Genomic DNA, 16,892 nt, shown 5'->3' with positions numbered 1-16,892 from the left:
GATTGAACTTACTTTGGCTGGAGAAAATGCCACCAGAGTCTGACTCTGAGTATGAAAAAGCACATGGGAAGAAGAGGAAACTGAAGTTTGTGAACACGTCACATACATCAAAGAAGCCAGCCCCATCCAACAAGAAGGCTGCATGGCCGAAGCAACCCAAAATGCCTGGCCTACCAATATCAGCAACTTCTCCAATGAAGGGTGGCCCTCTGTCTCCATTGACAGTGGGGTCATCAAGTGTGGCAGCATCACTAGAGCCTGAGACTGCTGGTGAGTACCCTTTATTTTAAATTAACTTTACTTGATACAAGGTGTATAGCTACAGCACCAGCATTCCTCCAGGATGGTCCCTCTAACATACACACAAAGGGTAAGCTTTTTTTTCAAAACAGATATTCTTGCAAAACATTTAATGATCTACCGTCTACTATCTACCCCCTAGTAAAAGCATGCCCAATCACAAAGGAATTCAAGGATGAAATGAAACAGGCTCTTTGCATGGTGTACAGGCACTCAGATGGACTGAAGTTGATGAGGGTGAGAAGACAGATGTGGTTGTGAAGAGTGCTGTCTCTGCTGATTTAGATAATATCCCTGAGGAAATATTACAGAAGGACTTGCCTTCAGAGGTGATGCAGGATGACAGACCAGCAGGAGATCAGGAATCACCTCAAGTCACCAATCCCATTGAGGATCCTCATACCATTGATGACTCTCGTAACCCCTGTGACACTCCAGCTAATGCTCCAGCCAACCCACCCCAAGCTCATCATGAGCTCCCTGTCCATCGTGACTCTTGCAAGGGTATTCAGCGAGGCTCTGATGAAGGTATCTAGCGAGACCCTCATGAGGGTAACACTATACACCACTCACAGGAATCTCAATGTGAGGTTGTCCACAACCATTGCAATGATTCTTATGAGGGTGAGCCTCTTCGTAATCCTTACGACCCTCATAATGATATCCTTCATGACCCTCAAGACACTCCACATTATGCCTCTTGTAATACCTTGCATGATCCTCATCAGCCTCTTCGCAGTCATTCTCATGAGCCATGGTACATGCATGAGGCTGTGCATCATTGTGAGGTCCACCATTCACATGAAGATACCCCAATCACTGAGCGTGATGCTCTCTACCCTTGCAATGCCTTCTACCACCATGACTCCCACAATTACCACCATGCTGGTTTGCAACCTCATAACAATTATGGACCTGAGCCTCATGCTAATAGTGAATTTGCCATGTGAGATAGCTCTCCGGCCTTAGAGGTATACCATGATGACCATTATGCTCACCATGAGTGTGAATGCACATACCCAAGTCAATATAGTCCAGGACTTGGTCCTGACTATGCTCGTGAGAGTGGATACTCTCAACATGATGACTTTGATGAATAGCAGGCATTTGGTGGAGGAACTTACTGTGACAATGGGTACCCTCAAGGCAGAACTCGTTACCAAATTCCAGATGGACAGATCGTGTCCGTAATACTCCACCTTTGGACTATGTTCCTCATGATGTTGTGCCACAATCATTTAGTCGAGATCCTATTAACCCTTCTCGCCCTCCTTCATCTTAATTTTCTTTCAATTTGCATGCACCTATGTTTTTTTTGGATGCTATTTTTGCTCATCTTTTTGTGCTGTCTTTGTGTTTTTGTGGTGATGATTGTTATGATGGTTTGCTCACTCCCAACTTGTCCTATGCTAATCTTGCCCTGTCCCTCTCATACCCTACTTATGTTACTATGGAATTGTTGTTTTGATGTCTCCTTGTTTTGACAATGTCAGTATAGCAGCTCCAACACCTGCTCTTGTTTGCATCAGAACATGTTTGAAAATGCTGTGAATCTTAAGAATGATGATACCAGAGTGCAATATATATTATTAGAATATCATAACTACAATAAAACAAAAACATAACATGGGGAGAGAGAACATGTGAGAAGATGACATAGTAGGTATAAGTAGAAACACATGAGATATGTCATGGCAAGGAAAAACATAAGTCATATGCAAGGAGCGCCAGAGGCTCTAGATTACATCATCAGGGCAAGGGAAAAATAATACATGCACAAGGAGCACCAGCGGCTCTACTAGTGGATTATCTTGAGGGTAGTGGGACTTAGTATGATATCATGCTGGAGGCTCTAGATGATCTTGAGGGCAGCAGGACCTACAGTAACAAACTAAAGGCTCTCTAGAACTACATAGGACAACCAGAGCCAACCCTCTGACGAGACCTACAAGAGGATTTGAGGGAGATCCTCCTACAAGAGGGTTGTCTCAGAGATGGGTTTGGTCCTACATGAAAACCAGGTCTGACAGACTGTGGGAAGCACAAAAAAGTGCTGCCAAGGGTGGTTTTAATTACATAACACAAAAGGTTCCCATGCATCAGCATATAGGTGCCTGAATGTTTGGATCCAACAAAACCCTTTTTCCACTGTAATGATACAACAATAGCTAGGCACTACACGAAGTAAGTAACCAGCAATATAAAATGTTGTGGTCTTGCACAGCCTAGTCTGCTATACTTGCGAGATAAGTGCATTTGACCTGAGGGGTTAGCTGTTTGGAATAGGTCTGAAGTTAGTGAAATGATAAATGGTCAAAAGTCTGAGTGTGGGAAACAATGTCTGAAGGTATAATTACGAGTCCAATACCAAAGCATCAGGTCCAATGTTTTTCAGGTTTAGCATGTTACTGGGTTCAGGTTTGGGTCCAGCAGATCATGGGGAATAGTGATAGCAAATGTCAGGAGAGCGAGCGGTATGCGGATTAATGATGATGACAGGTATTTCAGATAGAAAGAGCAGTAATATTCGCAATATCAACTAAAAACTACAAAGTATCAGGTTTGATCCCTAAGCATTGGGAAATGGCTCCCTACTACTTAGGGATCCGCACAGGTATACCCCCAGGTGCCGGAGGTCGTACCCATACCCGTACCCATAGATATACCCGTACCCCAATAGCAGGTATGGTTTTTGTGACGGGTATGAGGGTATGAGACCCGGGGTATGACCTGTTGTAGAGATACAACAATTGCTGGGCACTACACAAAGTAAGTAGCCAGCAATATAATAATGTTGTGGTCGTGCACAGCCTAGTCTGCTTTACTTGCAAGACAAGTGCGTTTGATCCGAGGGGTTAGCTATTGGATTGGTCTGTAGTTAGTGAAATAATAAAACGGTCAAAAGTCCGAGCACGAGAAACAGAGTTCGAAGGTATATTTACGATGTCCGATGCTAAAGCGTCGGGTCCGATGTTTTCGGGTTTCGGGTGCGGGTTTAGCGGGTTAGCGGGAATGGCGATAGCGAACGTCGGGAAAGCGAGCGGTATGCAGATATATGATAAGGACGGGTATTTTGGATTGAAAGAGCGGTAATATTCGCAATGTCAACTAAGAACTACGAAATATCGGGTTTGACCACTAAGTATCGGGGAATGGCTCCCTACTACCTGGATAATGAAAATACTCGTAGTCAGTCCAATATATATATAAGTACGTAGAAATCTGGAAGGCCGTAGGCGAAAGTAGCGGCCAACAATTTCGGGTCCGAAGTACATGTAAATAAACACGAGGCGCTGCGGATGATGGGAAAATATGTAATAGCGCTGGCTACGACGTGAGTAATGTGTGAAATAATCAACTATGCACCTAGCGGGGCTAGCAAGACGGGACGGGACATGGATAGGACAAGTGCGCAGGAAAATATTGGGTCTGATGCGGCTGAAACGTCAGGTCCGCTAGTCAAAGCGTCGTGTTTGCATCGGGTTGTGCGGGTTACATCGGATAGTGACGGGCATTGAACATATATTGGGAAATCAGTGAATACAAGCCTAGCGCGAGCTCGAGTGCTACACCATCAAGGGTATACCCGTGGGTACAAGTAGAATAATGCAGTGAACTATGACATGGTGTAGTAGTACCTATCCTACTCAATGATAATGCAGTCCCAGCCTTCGTTGAGCTCCTCTTCATCATCTTTAACATCAGGCAAAGAAGTCACCTTCAAAACATCCTCGTTCTCGATTAAGTTGAGTTTGCTCCATAAACCAAGGCAAAGAAGAGTGCGCGTTGACTGAGCCATGAGCCGTGAGTGAACATGAGAAAGCAAAAGCCGACCTCAGCTGAATAGCCGTTCAACATCCACTGAAGTTGCTATCTAATAATTAGGGCACTGAATAACCATAAGAGCGACAGAGCTCACCAGGGATAGTCAAATAATCCAGAGCCATGCGGGAGAGATGAGGAAAGGAGCCACGACATTCATGCCACCATGTGATTGCATTGTTGGCACGCTCCACGTCAGTACTAAGGTAACAATCTACTGTTGGATTATGAATGTACTTACCGGTGAGCACAACTTGACTGGAACCTCTCGATTACATAATGTTTTGTAATATGGACCATAGACCACATTACTTAGCATGACGGACTGGCTATCTTTTATTAGTGTACTATAGTATAAATACTGATATTTTAGATGTAGATAGTCTAGAGAAAATAACTAGTGTTTTCGATCTCAAACCACAGGTTATGAGCCCTGCGTTATAGTGCTTACTCTCACTCATTCTTGTTGTTGCTCTCACTGTTGATTCAAACATTCTCGCACTCTCACTTACATCATCATTGTTTGCCTACTGGGGCCAAATCCAGCAAGTTGTTGTTGTTGTTGTTGTTATTGTTCTTGCACCGCTGCTCAAATTTCCTTTTTTCGGTATTACTCACACATTATGCCGTCCAACAACTCATTTCCGAAGCTCGATGAAGCAAATTACTATGAATGGAGAATGTTGATGGAAGCTGTGTTGGTTCGGAAGGGATTGAAAGATTATGTTGATGGGACAAAAGTAATGCCACTTGGAAGTCCAGGCTCGAAAGGTGTCAAGGATTTTGTTTGAAAACAAGCAGAAGCTCAAGCAGAAATTGTGCTCCATGTTGAAACCTCCCAACTCTCTCATGTCCATGACCTCGATCCTACTGTTATATGGGCCAACCTCGAAACTGTCCACTGCGCCCATGGTTTTGCCACCCGCCTCATGCTCCGCTGCAAATTCCACACACTCAAGAAAACTGATGACATAAGCATGCAAGCATGGATCACTAAAGTCCGACGCACCGCATTCCAATTAAAGGAAATTGATGTCGATGTTTCTGATGAAGATCTTATTCTCATTCTCACTCTTGGTCTTCCCCCATCCTATGAAAATTTCATTGTTTCCCTTGATGGTACCCCATCCAATGATCTCACACTTGAGCATGCTATCACTCGCCTCATGAACAAAGAAGCTTGTCAACTCCATGGCTGTGATATTGGAGAATCACATGACGCCACTCTACTTTCCCATGCTACTTGTCGTCGTGTTCCACTAGAGAACATCACTTGCTTCAAATGTGGAGAAAAAGGACATTATCAGTCACACTGCCAGAAGGAAAGTGCTACAACTGCTATTAATAATTTTGCATTCTAGTTACATTTTTGCGCTCAAGGAGGACTGTTGGATTATGAATGTACTTACTGGCGAGCACAACTTGACTGGAACCTCTCGATTACGTAATGTTTTGTAATATGGACCATAGACCACATTACTTAGCATGACGGACCGGCTATCTTTTATTAGCGTACTATAGTATACATACTGATATCTTAGATGTAGATAGTTTAGAGAAAATAACTAGTGTTTTCAATCTCAAACCACATCTACCTCATCATGGAGGTCAGTAGATTTGGGTGGTGTGAGAGCTGGTATATGATCAAAGATATTCTTGCTCTAGGAAAAACATGACATTAGCGAGTGAAAAAACAATGAAATAGAGCGTACCATGGAAGAATCAACATCCATCAAGCCAGCAGGCTCCTCATCCATCTCGGTGTCCGTGTCATTCTTGATGTCCAGGATTGAGTAAGAGCATTCAAATTCCTCATGCACCAGGGTTTCGGCAGTGTTGATCCACTCTTCTGTCCATCCAGCATTCTTGAAGTATGATAGTTTATGCTGTGGATGCAAAACTATTTTCTGATTAGTGAAGGAAGCAAGAAAGTGAAAAGAAAACATGCACCCATTGCTATACGATATACTTCGGATTTATCGGTAAGCTCATAGTAGCGGTTCAGAGTTTCCTTGGCGAGATGCACAGCCGCATGAATAGAGGCACAATATTTCTGGTTCCGGGAATAACTTGTGAGTGTCTCATGGATTAGGTCCATGGCAGGAATCACAGTGGCCAAGTTAGGCGTGGAGCAAGAGAAGAATGTAGTTGCATCTTTGAGAATCTATAATGTAAACCTTAGTTGATAACCTATTAAGACTAGACAGTGCATTAGCTATAAACGTCCGTTAATGTCTAGGTATATCTCGGATATGCAAAGAGCTCACCCTCAGTCGTAATGGAACAGACTGATATATTATGATATACCTAGACAGTGCATTAGCTATAAACATCTGTTAATGTCTAGGTATATCTCAGATATGCAAAGAGCTCACCCTCAGTCATAATGGAACAGACTGAGGGGAGAATATGAAGCACAACAGTCTATATACGATGGTTTGTATTCCAACAGTTCGACTCCGCTAGGCGCATCGCGTCGTGTCACGTGCAAAGCACTAACACTCCTCCTCGATGTGATAAGCATCAACTCCTCCTTGATTTCTCACTGTAGACCCAGGCATGCATGTAGACGTTCGAAATCCTTACGTGGGAGAGCTTTAGTGAAGATGTTGGCCGCGTTATTCATAAATTTAACATAATGAAGTTTGATTTGTCCGCAAGCCACGCGTTCCCGGATAGAGTGCACGATGATCTTGATGTGTTTTACTTTTGAATGATACAATGCATCTTCGGAGAGGGTGATACCTCCAGTGTTGTCGCAAAGGAGGGGAGTGGCGGAAGGCTGAGTGAATTCGAGCTCGCGAAGCAAGGTACGGAGCCATGCAACTTCTTTAGATGCTTCAAACGCAGCGATGTACTCGGCCTCACACGTAGACAAAGAGATTGTCTTTTGTTGGCAAGCGCTCCAAGTAATGAGGCCACTTCCGAGGGTAAAACAATAGCCGCTGATGGATCGTTGTGTATCAGGACAGTTAGCGAAGTCGCTGTCAGTGAACCCTAGAAGATGAGCAGGATGTTCTCCCCTGAGAACGAGCTTCAAGTCCCGAGTCCCCTTAAGATAGCGCACGACTCGTTTGGCGGTGTCCCAATGAACGTGTCCGTAACAGTCGAGGTGACGGCAGAGTTGTTGGACGGAATGGGCAATGTCCGGGCAAGTACCAACGGCGAGATACATTAGTGATCCCACTAACGACCGGTAAGGTGTGCGAGACATAAGCTCTCATTGATTGTCGGTGGAGGGGGCATGGTTGCAATGGGAGAGGTGTAATCCAGCCTCCATTGGAGTGGAGACGGGGACGGCGTCTTTTAAGCTGAATTGAGTAACGACTCTGTCGATGAGCACCATTTGAGATAGGCTGATGGTGCGTGCAGCTCGATCCTGTTCGAGGGCGATGCCAAGGCAGAATCGGGCTTCTCCAAGGTCTGAAACAGTCCATTTCATACGCAGTTGATCCTTGAAGTGCGTAATCGCACCCTTAGAGCTCCCAACAGTGAGAAAATCGTCAACATGGATCGCAACGAGGAGAATTCCTACGGATGTCCGTCGATAGTAGATGCAGTGTTCACATTTGAGGCACATGAATCCCCAGGAAATCATGGTGTCATTCATCGTCCGGTTCTATATTCTTTCGTCGCATTTTGTTGAGTCAAGCGCAAGTAGCTCCAAGGCAGGCATACATCGCAGAGCTGGAAGAAGGTCCTGCAAGCGCGTTCATGCACGGTATTATTGTCTTTCTTGATGTCATAGTCGAGCCGCCCCCTCGTTCTTCGAAAAGAGTTCAGAGGGATATCAAGAAACTGGGACTCAACACCATGCATAATGATGTGTGATCTCATTAACATTCCTTGACACCTGGACACACGATACCTTACTTTCTTAGCACCCATCTTCGGCACAACCGTGATAATGCGCTCTTCATTGGCGATCCCCTGTCAAAGGTGCCAGTTACTTCCCACAGCAAAATTCAGATTCACTTACTCTCCCCGCTAATAAAAAAACAGTGACAGGCAAAGCACTAAAGCGCCAGGGTTCCATATTCACGCATTACCAAGAGACAATACGTTCCTGCTGACCTAAGCTAGCTAAACAAGCTGAGACGGTTCTAACCAAGCCGAGATGTTTCTAACCGGGGGGACGTCCTGTAGTCTTCGCTTTTGTTTTTGCTGTTTTGCTTTGTATCGTAGTCTGGCTTTAACACTACAGTTCCATTTTGCTACCATCCTGTCCCCTTGGATCCGGCGTGCTCTGGTAGCCGCTGCATAGTTGTATTTAGTGTCTTCTCTGATGTTTCTTGGAATCTGGCAATATGGGGGGAGATTTATAAATAATTATAAATATATGTAAACCTAAACAAATACCTTTAGCACATCACAAAGCTGCTGCGCTATCTCCCATTCGACGTCGGTGAGTTCAAACTTGCACAAACCTAAGCCTCAGGTTTGTGTTACAACATTGATTGCATCCCGATGGTCCAGCGCATATTTCAACATGTTGAAGGTCGAATTCCACCAGGTAGCGACGTCCTGTGGCATATTGCTAATGGACTGGCCAGATGCACACAGTGCTTTGTGCCATGTGGGGAGGAGTACAGTAGTCGAGTGAATGAGTTTGTAAGCAAGCTTGTGCAGCTAGATTCTGGCATGTCAATTTCAAAGGTGCACATTGTCTTTTTTCACTCACCTTCACTAATACTAACTTTATGGGACAAATCTCTCACTGCAGCTCATTCCTCTCCCGCTCTGGCAGCAAACTTACTTCATCCACCCATCCTTCATCATTATCGTCATCCCCAGCACCCCCATATTCTTTGGGAATCACATCTTCAGTTTCAGCACTCGCCTCATTGAAATCATCCTCTGGCTCAGATATTTCCTCCTCAAGCGCCTGATTGGCGTCTTTCTTCGTCATGTCGAATTCCCTTATCAACGACTTAGCAATGAGGTTCACCATATGCAAGAAACATCGAGTATGATTTGGGGCTCCAGGAAACGATGGGAGCATCTCGGCCAGCTTTTCAACCATCACCATGTTATTCGAGGCGTTATTGCATGTGATGCTGAGTATCTGAATCTGTGTCCTGCTGGTGAGTGACAATCCTCAACCCAACAATTGACTAACTTTCTCCGATATCCCATACTCCTCCAGAATGTCTGCAAATGTTTGTGCGAGTTCCTCTCCTGTGTGCGACTGTGATTCAATCAGCTGAACAATTTGTAAATACATTGTAAGTGACTATGCACCTTTGCGACCTCAATAATATCTAATGGCAATGTTAGTGGCTTGCCGTTGAGTTTGAGGTGGACCGAAACTGCAACAAATGCTCTGTGGTTGGGTGATGTCCAGCCATCAGTAGTAAAATTGACTTTTCCTGGGTATCCCTGGTATGTGCATGTTATTTTGTATGTTTTTGACTTCAGGGAAAACTTACCTTGATCATCCCAGCTATCCGCTCTCATGTCTGTGCAAAAACCATTTGAACATCCCTAGCGACAGTAGAAGGAGACAGTATGTAGTATTCTGGCCGTCCTGTCTTCATGAGTGACTGAAACCCTTTGTCTTTGACGATTTCGAACGGACGCAGGCTTTCGGAGACCCAATGGACAAGTTTGGCCCTATCAATTGAGTCAGAAGGTACTCTTGATGCAATCAAGGGCCACGTACTTTGTCTCAGCTCGTGTGTGCTGACGATGAGAGTAAGTCACCTTTCCTTTGCCCTTGCATTCAAATGAGGCTGTAATTGACCCATTGCGCAGGAAGCTGCTGACAATTTTTTTGCGAACTTCATTAGCATCTTTGGCCTGGTTGGCGGCTTGCAAAACATCCTCTCCCCAACATGCCCAAACATGTTTTCACATGTTTCCAGTGGAACAGGCATCACCCTTATCCAGGAAACATTGGACTTTCGCCTTACATCCTTTTGCCTGACATTTGAATTCATGTGCCCGCCATCCTCCAATTTCGACAATATTTGGTGTTGGATGAAAGAAGGCATAGACCGGTGAGACCCACTCTCACATGAGATGTTCTAATGATGTTGCATTAGATTTACAGATTTATTAATGTACTTAGTTCATCTTGTGGATCCTGTTCTTTCTCTCCGCTTTGTGATTCCTCGTCACTCTCTTTCAGGTCAGCATCACTTCTGTCTGCTTCTTCCTCCTCCTCCGTGTGAATGACTGCACAACGACTTTTGTCAGTCAGAGGGGGGGTTGGTGTAACAGATGTTACTGGTATTGGTGATGTCGATGGCAGCGACACTGTCATTCTGGGGGGGAGTGGTATCAGCAGGTCAGTTGGTTTTTGCCTTCTTCGGCAAAGGATTAATGGTTTCTCCACTCGCTTCAGGTTTACGTTTCTTCGATGAGGTCCACATGGTCTTCTCTTTCAAAGCAGCCTTTGCTTTGCCTGTCATCTTACTTACCTGTCTCGCTGTCGCAGCAAAGAAATTGGATTGTGACATGGTGAGGGATGGATGAAGTTGAGAGCGAAAATTTGCATGCAGGGTAGTTACTAGTGAGGTAGTATTATATCATATATGATATATCGCAATTTATGTTTGACAGATGGCAAGTTAGTTTGACAGATGGGTGCTAGTTGCATGGTTGCATGATACCATTCTAATTTAAGTTTAAAGTTTGTTTGTTGAACATTTTGGTGAAAACCCCTGCCTGGGGTATGGGTATGGGTATGGGTACCACTAAGTTGTACCCGTACCCGTACCCCAGGGGTACCTGTACCTGGGACCTGTGTGGGTTACCTGTACCCATGTGGATCCCTACTACTACTTGGATGATGAATAATGCGATAGGGAGTCCAATATATATGTAGTACATAGAAATCTGGAAACCTATAGCAAAAGTAGTATCTGAATATTTCAGGTCCGAAATACATGTAAAACAACATGAGGTACTGCAGACAATGAGAAAACATGTAATAGCACTGGCTATGGCGTGAGTAATGTGTGAAATAAGGAACTACGCACCTAGTGGGGCTAGCGAGACAGGACAGGACATGGAGAGAGCAAGTGCACAGAATTTCAGGTCGGCCGATGCGGCTGAAACATCAGGTCCACTAGTCAAAGTGTTGGATTGTGTTGGATTGGGCAGGTAAGCATTAGATTACATCAGGGAATATTTGGTGTGTGATGAGCATTATACATGTACCATGAAATCACAGGATATGAGCCTAGCGTGAGATTGAGTGCTACACCAACCTGAAAGTATCAGATCTGACATTTTTGACTTTGAACTATCCTGCTTTTTATATAACTAATTATTCTACTTCCAAATAGCAAACCCCTTGGGTCAAACACACTTGTCTCACAAGTATAGCAGACTAGGCTGTGCAAGACCACAACATTTATATTTGGCTGGGTGCTTACTTTGTATAGTGTCCAGTCATTGTTGTATCATTACAGTACTCATCCTTTTTCAAGGCTTTGTGATGCTGGGTTGGGCATGAGGATAATGTGAGGATAATTGAAAATTCAGTGACACAAACAGTGCAACACATTGCTCATTCTAGCTTGTGACTATCCATGGACTTATGGAACACTAATATGTCTACCATGAGATACTCCCCAGCAGTGCAGATACCAGCTGACCAAACCAATAATAGAGAAGTTATGCAAAAGAAGCTAATTGATTGCCCAATTTCCAACCATGATCCTGTGTCATATGTCAATTCAATATAATCTGACCACCACTACTAGTCTACTCACCAGTATCTGTGACATTCAGGAAAAATGTCATTGTCATTCCTGATCCAGATATTAGTGAGCAGTGCAGTTCAAAAGGAATAACCCACCATCAGTGAGTGTCAGAGCAATGAGGAATAGCAAGAAGGGTGGTAGGTGGAGTCTTGCATTCAAAGTGGCAAAAACAACTGACAAGATTACATATGGAGCAACAATTTTGAATATCTGGGGCAATCCCTTCAAGCTTCAGACTGGTATGTGAAGCAATGTTTGAAGAACCCACTAATAACGCTGCCATCAAGAATGGATTAAAAATTGGCACCAGACTGTACACAGGTTCCAAGTAGAATGATCTACGAGAGGTGAGTGGCAGAGCTAGATCAACTCGTCAGGAAACTCACGAAATTGGAGCAACACTGGACATCAACATCAGCACCACAAAGGTCAGTCCTGTCCATCACTCACTTTCCGGTTCCAAAGAAAGCCACCTGAACGAAAAACAAGAAAAAGAGTGCTATTTTGATATTGTCAGTGTGAAACTCATATCCTTGATTCTGCGAAGCAGCCCCAGCTCGATTCGACTGAACGATTGCTTCAACTTCTATCCACAAGAGTAAATTGCATGTGAAAGCAACATAGAATAGGCCTTCAACACTGATCGAAAGAATGATGAAACAGATGCCGAAGCTCAGGAAAAGCGATATGATTCTGGAGGTTGGAGTGCTGTGCTGTGCTTTAGAGATGAATGGATATATCGACGATACAGCTGAGAAGTATAAAAGTCAGATGAATAATTGATGTCAGTTGATTAGCAAGGGTACCGAGTATGAGCCATGCTGAAGTTTGGTTAATTATGGACAATCCCTGCTTTGCTTGTAAACTTTTGACTGAGCTTGCAGTAACTGTCATGGCGAGCAAGATAAACAACATCTTGGATACGAATGAGTTAACTACATGACGCCATTTACAACTACCTACCTGGGTGATTTTAGATAGTTTTGCAGCCTTCGGAGCACCATCCAATGCCAAACGCGTACAACCTGCGCCAACTGCAAGGATCATTGCCCCTCCGCACATGCTAGCACATGAGCAATATGCACAAATCTGTCAGGCTGCGCTCACATCATGTACAGATCCTCTCTCTTGTTAACGCTGAGTAGTGGGAATATGCCAGTTACAGGACAGTTACTCATCCAAGAAAGTAAGAGTCTCGGGTGTTGCGACCGAACGTGACTTGGCCATGACGCATATGGCCATAAAATGCCCATGGCCAAAGAACCAATGCTTCATAGCGACCGGTGAGTGTAGGCAGCCTGAATCATTCGTAAGTCAAACAAGCTTCATAACATGAACAAGGGCCGACGCACGACCATACACTGGAGCACAACCACTACAATAATCAAGTGAAACAACACTTTGTCTATAAAATGACCGCGTCTGTCGCTCGACTTGAATTGTTGCACAACGATTGGAACTCCACGCAATGCGAATTGCTGCCAGAAGTAGCAGGGGAAGGTTACGTAGACATAAAACGTCCATGGAGCTCTCTCTGCGGCAAACAGTGCCCAAAATATTGCTAAAATATAGTTGCGGTGGCAAGTCTGACCACGGTACGCTGCCTGTCTGAAACCGAGGAAGCTGGCAGGGGGCAAATTGACAACGATGCATAAGCAGACCATCCCAGATATACTACTATGACGATGATCCGTATAAGTACTCGATTATAGCTGCATTCTCTCAGTAATTGTTTCTAGTGGTAGTCGAGCAGCTTACGTTTCGAGATATCGAAGACCTTGTAGAGTAACCTTGATGAGTTCAGTTGTCTCTCGATGGCCTTCGATTCTACCAGGCAGCTAGTTATGGACAGAGAAGCCAGATAGCGCATTTGGGACGCACCGTGTTTTACTCGGTAGTGTTCTAAAATACTTTCTGCATTTGCCAATGCAAGCCGGGCCAAGGCTGACTCTCCTTCTCGCGGTAGCAAGTAGCCAGGTCACGTAGGATCTGCATCAGGAAGGATTCCCACTGAATTTACGGGGTAGTTAATACCAAGTAGCGCAGCCATCAGGGGTGCAAGATCCGCTTGTTCCACGTCTCGTCGCAGAAATTCGTCAAGTTGCTTGACGAAAGTACTCATCGTGCAAGGAAGGAATGATATCAGGAAGTGGGCCCCTGATACCTCGCCCCCATGCAATTAGTGGGGTACGTGTGTTGTCCGGGTCTGCGAATGCGAACTTCTTCAGCACCTCATTGTTAAGACTGATACAGCGCGGACCTCACCAACATCTCCATGATTGCCGATCCTAGACATGCCGCGGTCAGCTGTAAATACGAAGTTCGTCTCTTCATCATGGTAGAAGTTGGAGAAAAGTTCTTCTGTTTGTTGGACGATGCGATCGACGACTTGGATATTGTTCATGTATTCCTGTAACGAAGTAAATCAATAAAAGCGCACTGATAGAGATGCTCACCTTGGAGTGTGGCCTATATGAGTGACCAGTGGTATCCAAACCAAGGAGGTGCAGGAAGAATACCACTTTGTCGGCACGTAATTCTGAATCAAGCAAGTCGTTCAATGATGCGTTCTGAAACAACGTCCAAAGTTGGTCCAAAACCCAGATATCTAGAGCGGTGGCATCTATCCGGTTGGTCTGATTTAATAGCATGACTGTAGTAGTGCTGGACATTCGTGCCTTTCGTAAAGTCTTCGTCTTCCTCATCGTAGCTCCAAGTGTCAACTTTTCCCGGCGTTGCACCTTGGGCAAACATTGGTAATATATCTGGGGAGCCGAAGGAGAAAGTGTGACTAGATTGATTGAAGATGGAGTCGAAGTGAACCTGGAGAAGGAATGAGATATTGCTCGCAGTGTCTGTTGCGATGATACTGACTGGATTCGTTTTCCAACCCTATCTCACGAGTCTCGTCAGTGTATAACAACAATAAGAAACCAGAAATTGACTCTTTACCTTGGTCACAGCGGATATATCCTCATACATACCCCCTTATATTTTCTTAAGTCAGCCCAATATTACTGACGTATCGGGCAGTGGCATACCAATGATTGCGACATGCCCAGGTCGACTTTCCGTTGGTACTCGAGTGTGCGACAATCCAAACGCCCCTCGCGTTTGAATAATATCACGCACATAAGGCACTACAATCTTTGGTAAGGAAGAGAACGCGTCCACACCAAATAGAAGGTCTGCGCGAAGACTGTCTCCTGATAGAAATTGTAGGTCAGTGAGCAGTTGGTGCTACGGAAGGTGAAGGTATACTTGCCCACAATGAGAACGACTCGTTTTGCTTCCCCAGAGCCAGCCCTGCGAGGAAGTATGCCATGGACGACTAGGCTAGTGAAGTATCAGTCAAAAACAGAAGCAATGAATACGACGTGGAAGATGAGTCCCAGCGTTAGCAACTTGAGAGCATTTCTATGTGATGACACTGTCATTTGTATGCTTGAACAGAAGCCGCCGATCTGCAGGTTGCAAGATCTGGGCAAGTATATCATGATAATTCATTCATAATAACGTAGGACCAGTGACACCTATTACACTGCAAAGCGTGTGAATAACATGCCTTTTCAAGATGCGGCACCTCTGCTTGTCCTCGTCAACCTGTTAGAATCCATTGATATCGCTAAACATGGGCTACAAAACCTATACATCGTTCGGACTCCCGACGTTCCTTATCATCATAATTGCTTTGTATTTGCTGTTTACAGGTATGCTAGAAGTCATTTTATTTGTTCCGCAGCACTTGAACACGTTTCGAACAGGTTCTGGAGAAGTGTTCGATGTTGGTCGGTTTCTCGAGGAAACCAGCCCGTTCGTCTGGGGTTCACTCGGAATTGGACTTTGCATAGGCTTGAGTGTTTTTGGAGCAGGATGGTGAGTTTGTATGGTTTCATTCATTCTTGTTTAGTAGCATTGACGCTATTTTGAAGGGGAATATTTTTGACCGGGGCATCGATACTGGGTGGAGGAGTAAGGACTCCAAGGATTAGTACAAAGAATCTGATTAGGTGCGTTGTTTTTATATATACACCGTGCACAGAAGTGACTGAGTGCTGCTCATTGCCAGCATCATTTTCTGCGAGGTGGTTGCAATCTACGGAGTGGTGCGCATTCGTTCCCTCGAGTTTCTGTATCATACTTACCCCATAATAACAGATCATGGGTATCGTATACTCATCCAAACTACAACCGGTGCCCGAAGCGCTGCTGTATACAAAAGATAACTACTTCACCGGTACATATTTCCTCTTCGTTATTTTCATTGAATACCACTTATTAAGCTACAGGATATGCACTATTCTTTGGCGGGCTCACTGTTGGATTGTGTAATCTTCTTTGTGGCCTTTGTGTCGGTATCGCCGGCAGCACTGCTGCGCTCGCTGATGCAGCTGATTCTACGCTGTTTGTGAAGGTACTCGTAGTAGAAGTGTTTGGAAGCGTGCTGGGACTTTTTGGACTCATAAGTGAGTGGAATCATATGTTTCATTATGCAGTGCACTGACCCCACCGAAGTCGGCCTTCTGATGATTGGGAATGCGAAGGAGTTCTTACCAGGATCGCCTGCAGTGTCTGCCGTCTCATGACTTCAGTATCTAGAGCAGACCCTAGCTTCCAGACACTGAATCGTAACGGTGTTTGCGTACCAGCCCCTTGCTCTCGAATCCGATTTTTCAACTTGTATATTTTGCTTCTGTCCCTAGAAATATACTAAGTATCTCCCACAAATCTTGCAGCCCTGCAGCTGGCTAAACAGCATTCGATCCCATCGTCTTGGGCCAGTTGACTCCTTTGGCGAATACCATTTGAACGGTTTCGCCTCAATTCTACCAGTATGTCCAAAACACGACTCGACGCCACCTTCTGTGGAGTATAGAATAGACAGCACCAACAATCAAGTTGCCAACAACCTGTTCTCTACAAGTAGAATCAATTCATCGTGCTTACCCGTCTTTCTACCGCTTTCGTTCTGCTCCTCGGCCTGACGGCCGTTATTAGCGCTGGAGCGCCAGTGAGCCTTCCTCAGGTCAAATCTCATCATATTATCATACGACGTCC

At 44.8% G+C, this 16,892-nt stretch overlaps 5 protein-coding genes across 5 annotated transcripts; 2 read left to right on the top strand and 3 right to left on the bottom strand.

The window, feature by feature from the left end:
• Positions 1 to 26: 26 nt before the first annotated feature.
• F5147DRAFT_647201 (uncharacterized protein) lies at positions 27 to 1,491 on the top strand (the record flags this gene model as incomplete). Its single annotated transcript, XM_041433184.1, has 7 exons — positions 27 to 270; positions 320 to 370; positions 443 to 537; positions 612 to 674; positions 739 to 924; positions 1,029 to 1,246; positions 1,272 to 1,491. The coding sequence occupies 7 exons, from the start codon at positions 27 to 29 to the stop codon at positions 1,489 to 1,491; spliced, it is 1,077 nt and encodes a 358-aa protein (XP_041300150.1).
• A 3,650-nt stretch (positions 1,492 to 5,141) lies between these two features.
• On the bottom strand, positions 5,142 to 6,507 carry F5147DRAFT_647200 (uncharacterized protein; the record flags this gene model as incomplete). The annotated part of the gene is made up of 7 exons (XM_041433183.1): positions 5,142 to 5,317; positions 5,353 to 5,398; positions 5,532 to 5,651; positions 5,835 to 6,029; positions 6,092 to 6,286; positions 6,390 to 6,445; positions 6,498 to 6,507. The coding sequence occupies 7 exons, from the start codon at positions 6,505 to 6,507 to the stop codon at positions 5,142 to 5,144; spliced, it is 798 nt and encodes a 265-aa protein (XP_041300149.1).
• Positions 6,508 to 9,220: 2,713 nt separating this feature from the next.
• F5147DRAFT_741689 (uncharacterized protein) lies at positions 9,221 to 10,583 on the bottom strand (the record flags this gene model as incomplete). Its single annotated transcript, XM_041439493.1, has 7 exons — positions 9,221 to 9,325; positions 9,364 to 9,501; positions 9,552 to 9,572; positions 9,594 to 9,705; positions 9,785 to 9,947; positions 10,002 to 10,131; positions 10,545 to 10,583. 7 exons carry the CDS (start codon positions 10,581 to 10,583, stop codon positions 9,221 to 9,223), a joined length of 708 nt encoding a protein of 235 aa, XP_041300148.1.
• A 1,054-nt stretch (positions 10,584 to 11,637) lies between these two features.
• Positions 11,638 to 15,327, bottom strand: F5147DRAFT_663266 (Phosphatidylinositolglycan class N-domain-containing protein; the record flags this gene model as incomplete). The annotated part of the gene is made up of 21 exons (XM_041434866.1): positions 15,240 to 15,327; positions 15,100 to 15,170; positions 14,876 to 15,040; positions 14,787 to 14,821; positions 14,709 to 14,726; positions 14,513 to 14,657; positions 14,291 to 14,457; positions 14,100 to 14,244; positions 13,945 to 14,040; positions 13,817 to 13,913; positions 13,685 to 13,744; positions 13,593 to 13,661; positions 13,434 to 13,546; positions 13,187 to 13,395; positions 13,116 to 13,132; positions 12,942 to 13,052; positions 12,798 to 12,897; positions 12,641 to 12,749; positions 12,285 to 12,585; positions 12,103 to 12,172; positions 11,638 to 11,827 (listed from the first exon to the last, which is right to left on the bottom strand). Exons 1-21 carry the CDS (start codon positions 15,269 to 15,271, stop codon positions 11,639 to 11,641), a joined length of 2,319 nt encoding a protein of 772 aa, XP_041300147.1. The 5' UTR covers positions 15,272 to 15,327.
• A 121-nt stretch (positions 15,328 to 15,448) lies between these two features.
• F5147DRAFT_663257 (ATP synthase subunit C-domain-containing protein) lies at positions 15,449 to 16,636 on the top strand. Its single transcript, XM_041434865.1, has 7 exons — positions 15,449 to 15,544; positions 15,599 to 15,710; positions 15,767 to 15,844; positions 15,904 to 15,940; positions 15,993 to 16,071; positions 16,124 to 16,300; positions 16,350 to 16,636. The coding sequence occupies exons 1-7, from the start codon at positions 15,466 to 15,468 to the stop codon at positions 16,418 to 16,420; spliced, it is 633 nt and encodes a 210-aa protein (XP_041300146.1). The 5' UTR covers positions 15,449 to 15,465; the 3' UTR covers positions 16,421 to 16,636.
• Positions 16,637 to 16,892: the final 256 nt, after the last annotated feature.

This window comes from Suillus discolor, assembly GCF_016758755.1.
Source record: "Suillus discolor strain FC423 chromosome Unknown F5147scaffold_1, whole genome shotgun sequence".
Taxonomy (NCBI): Eukaryota; Fungi; Basidiomycota; class Agaricomycetes; order Boletales; family Suillaceae; genus Suillus; species Suillus discolor.
This window is presented reverse-complemented; position numbering and strand designations above follow the sequence as displayed.

What these genes read in the sequence shown, in the direction of transcription:
- F5147DRAFT_663257 (XM_041434865.1), top strand. Translation starts at nt 15,466, where the DNA reads ATGGGCTACAAAACCTATACATCGTTCGGACTCCCGACGTTCCTTATC. An exon ending in AGTGTTTTTGGAGCAGGATG is followed by an intron (nt 15,711 to 15,766) that starts GTGAGTTTGTAT and finishes GCTATTTTGAAG; the next exon opens with GGGAATATTTTTGACCGGGG. An exon ending in TGGTTGCAATCTACGGAGTG is followed by an intron (nt 15,941 to 15,992) that starts GTGCGCATTCGT and finishes CCATAATAACAG; the next exon opens with ATCATGGGTATCGTATACTC.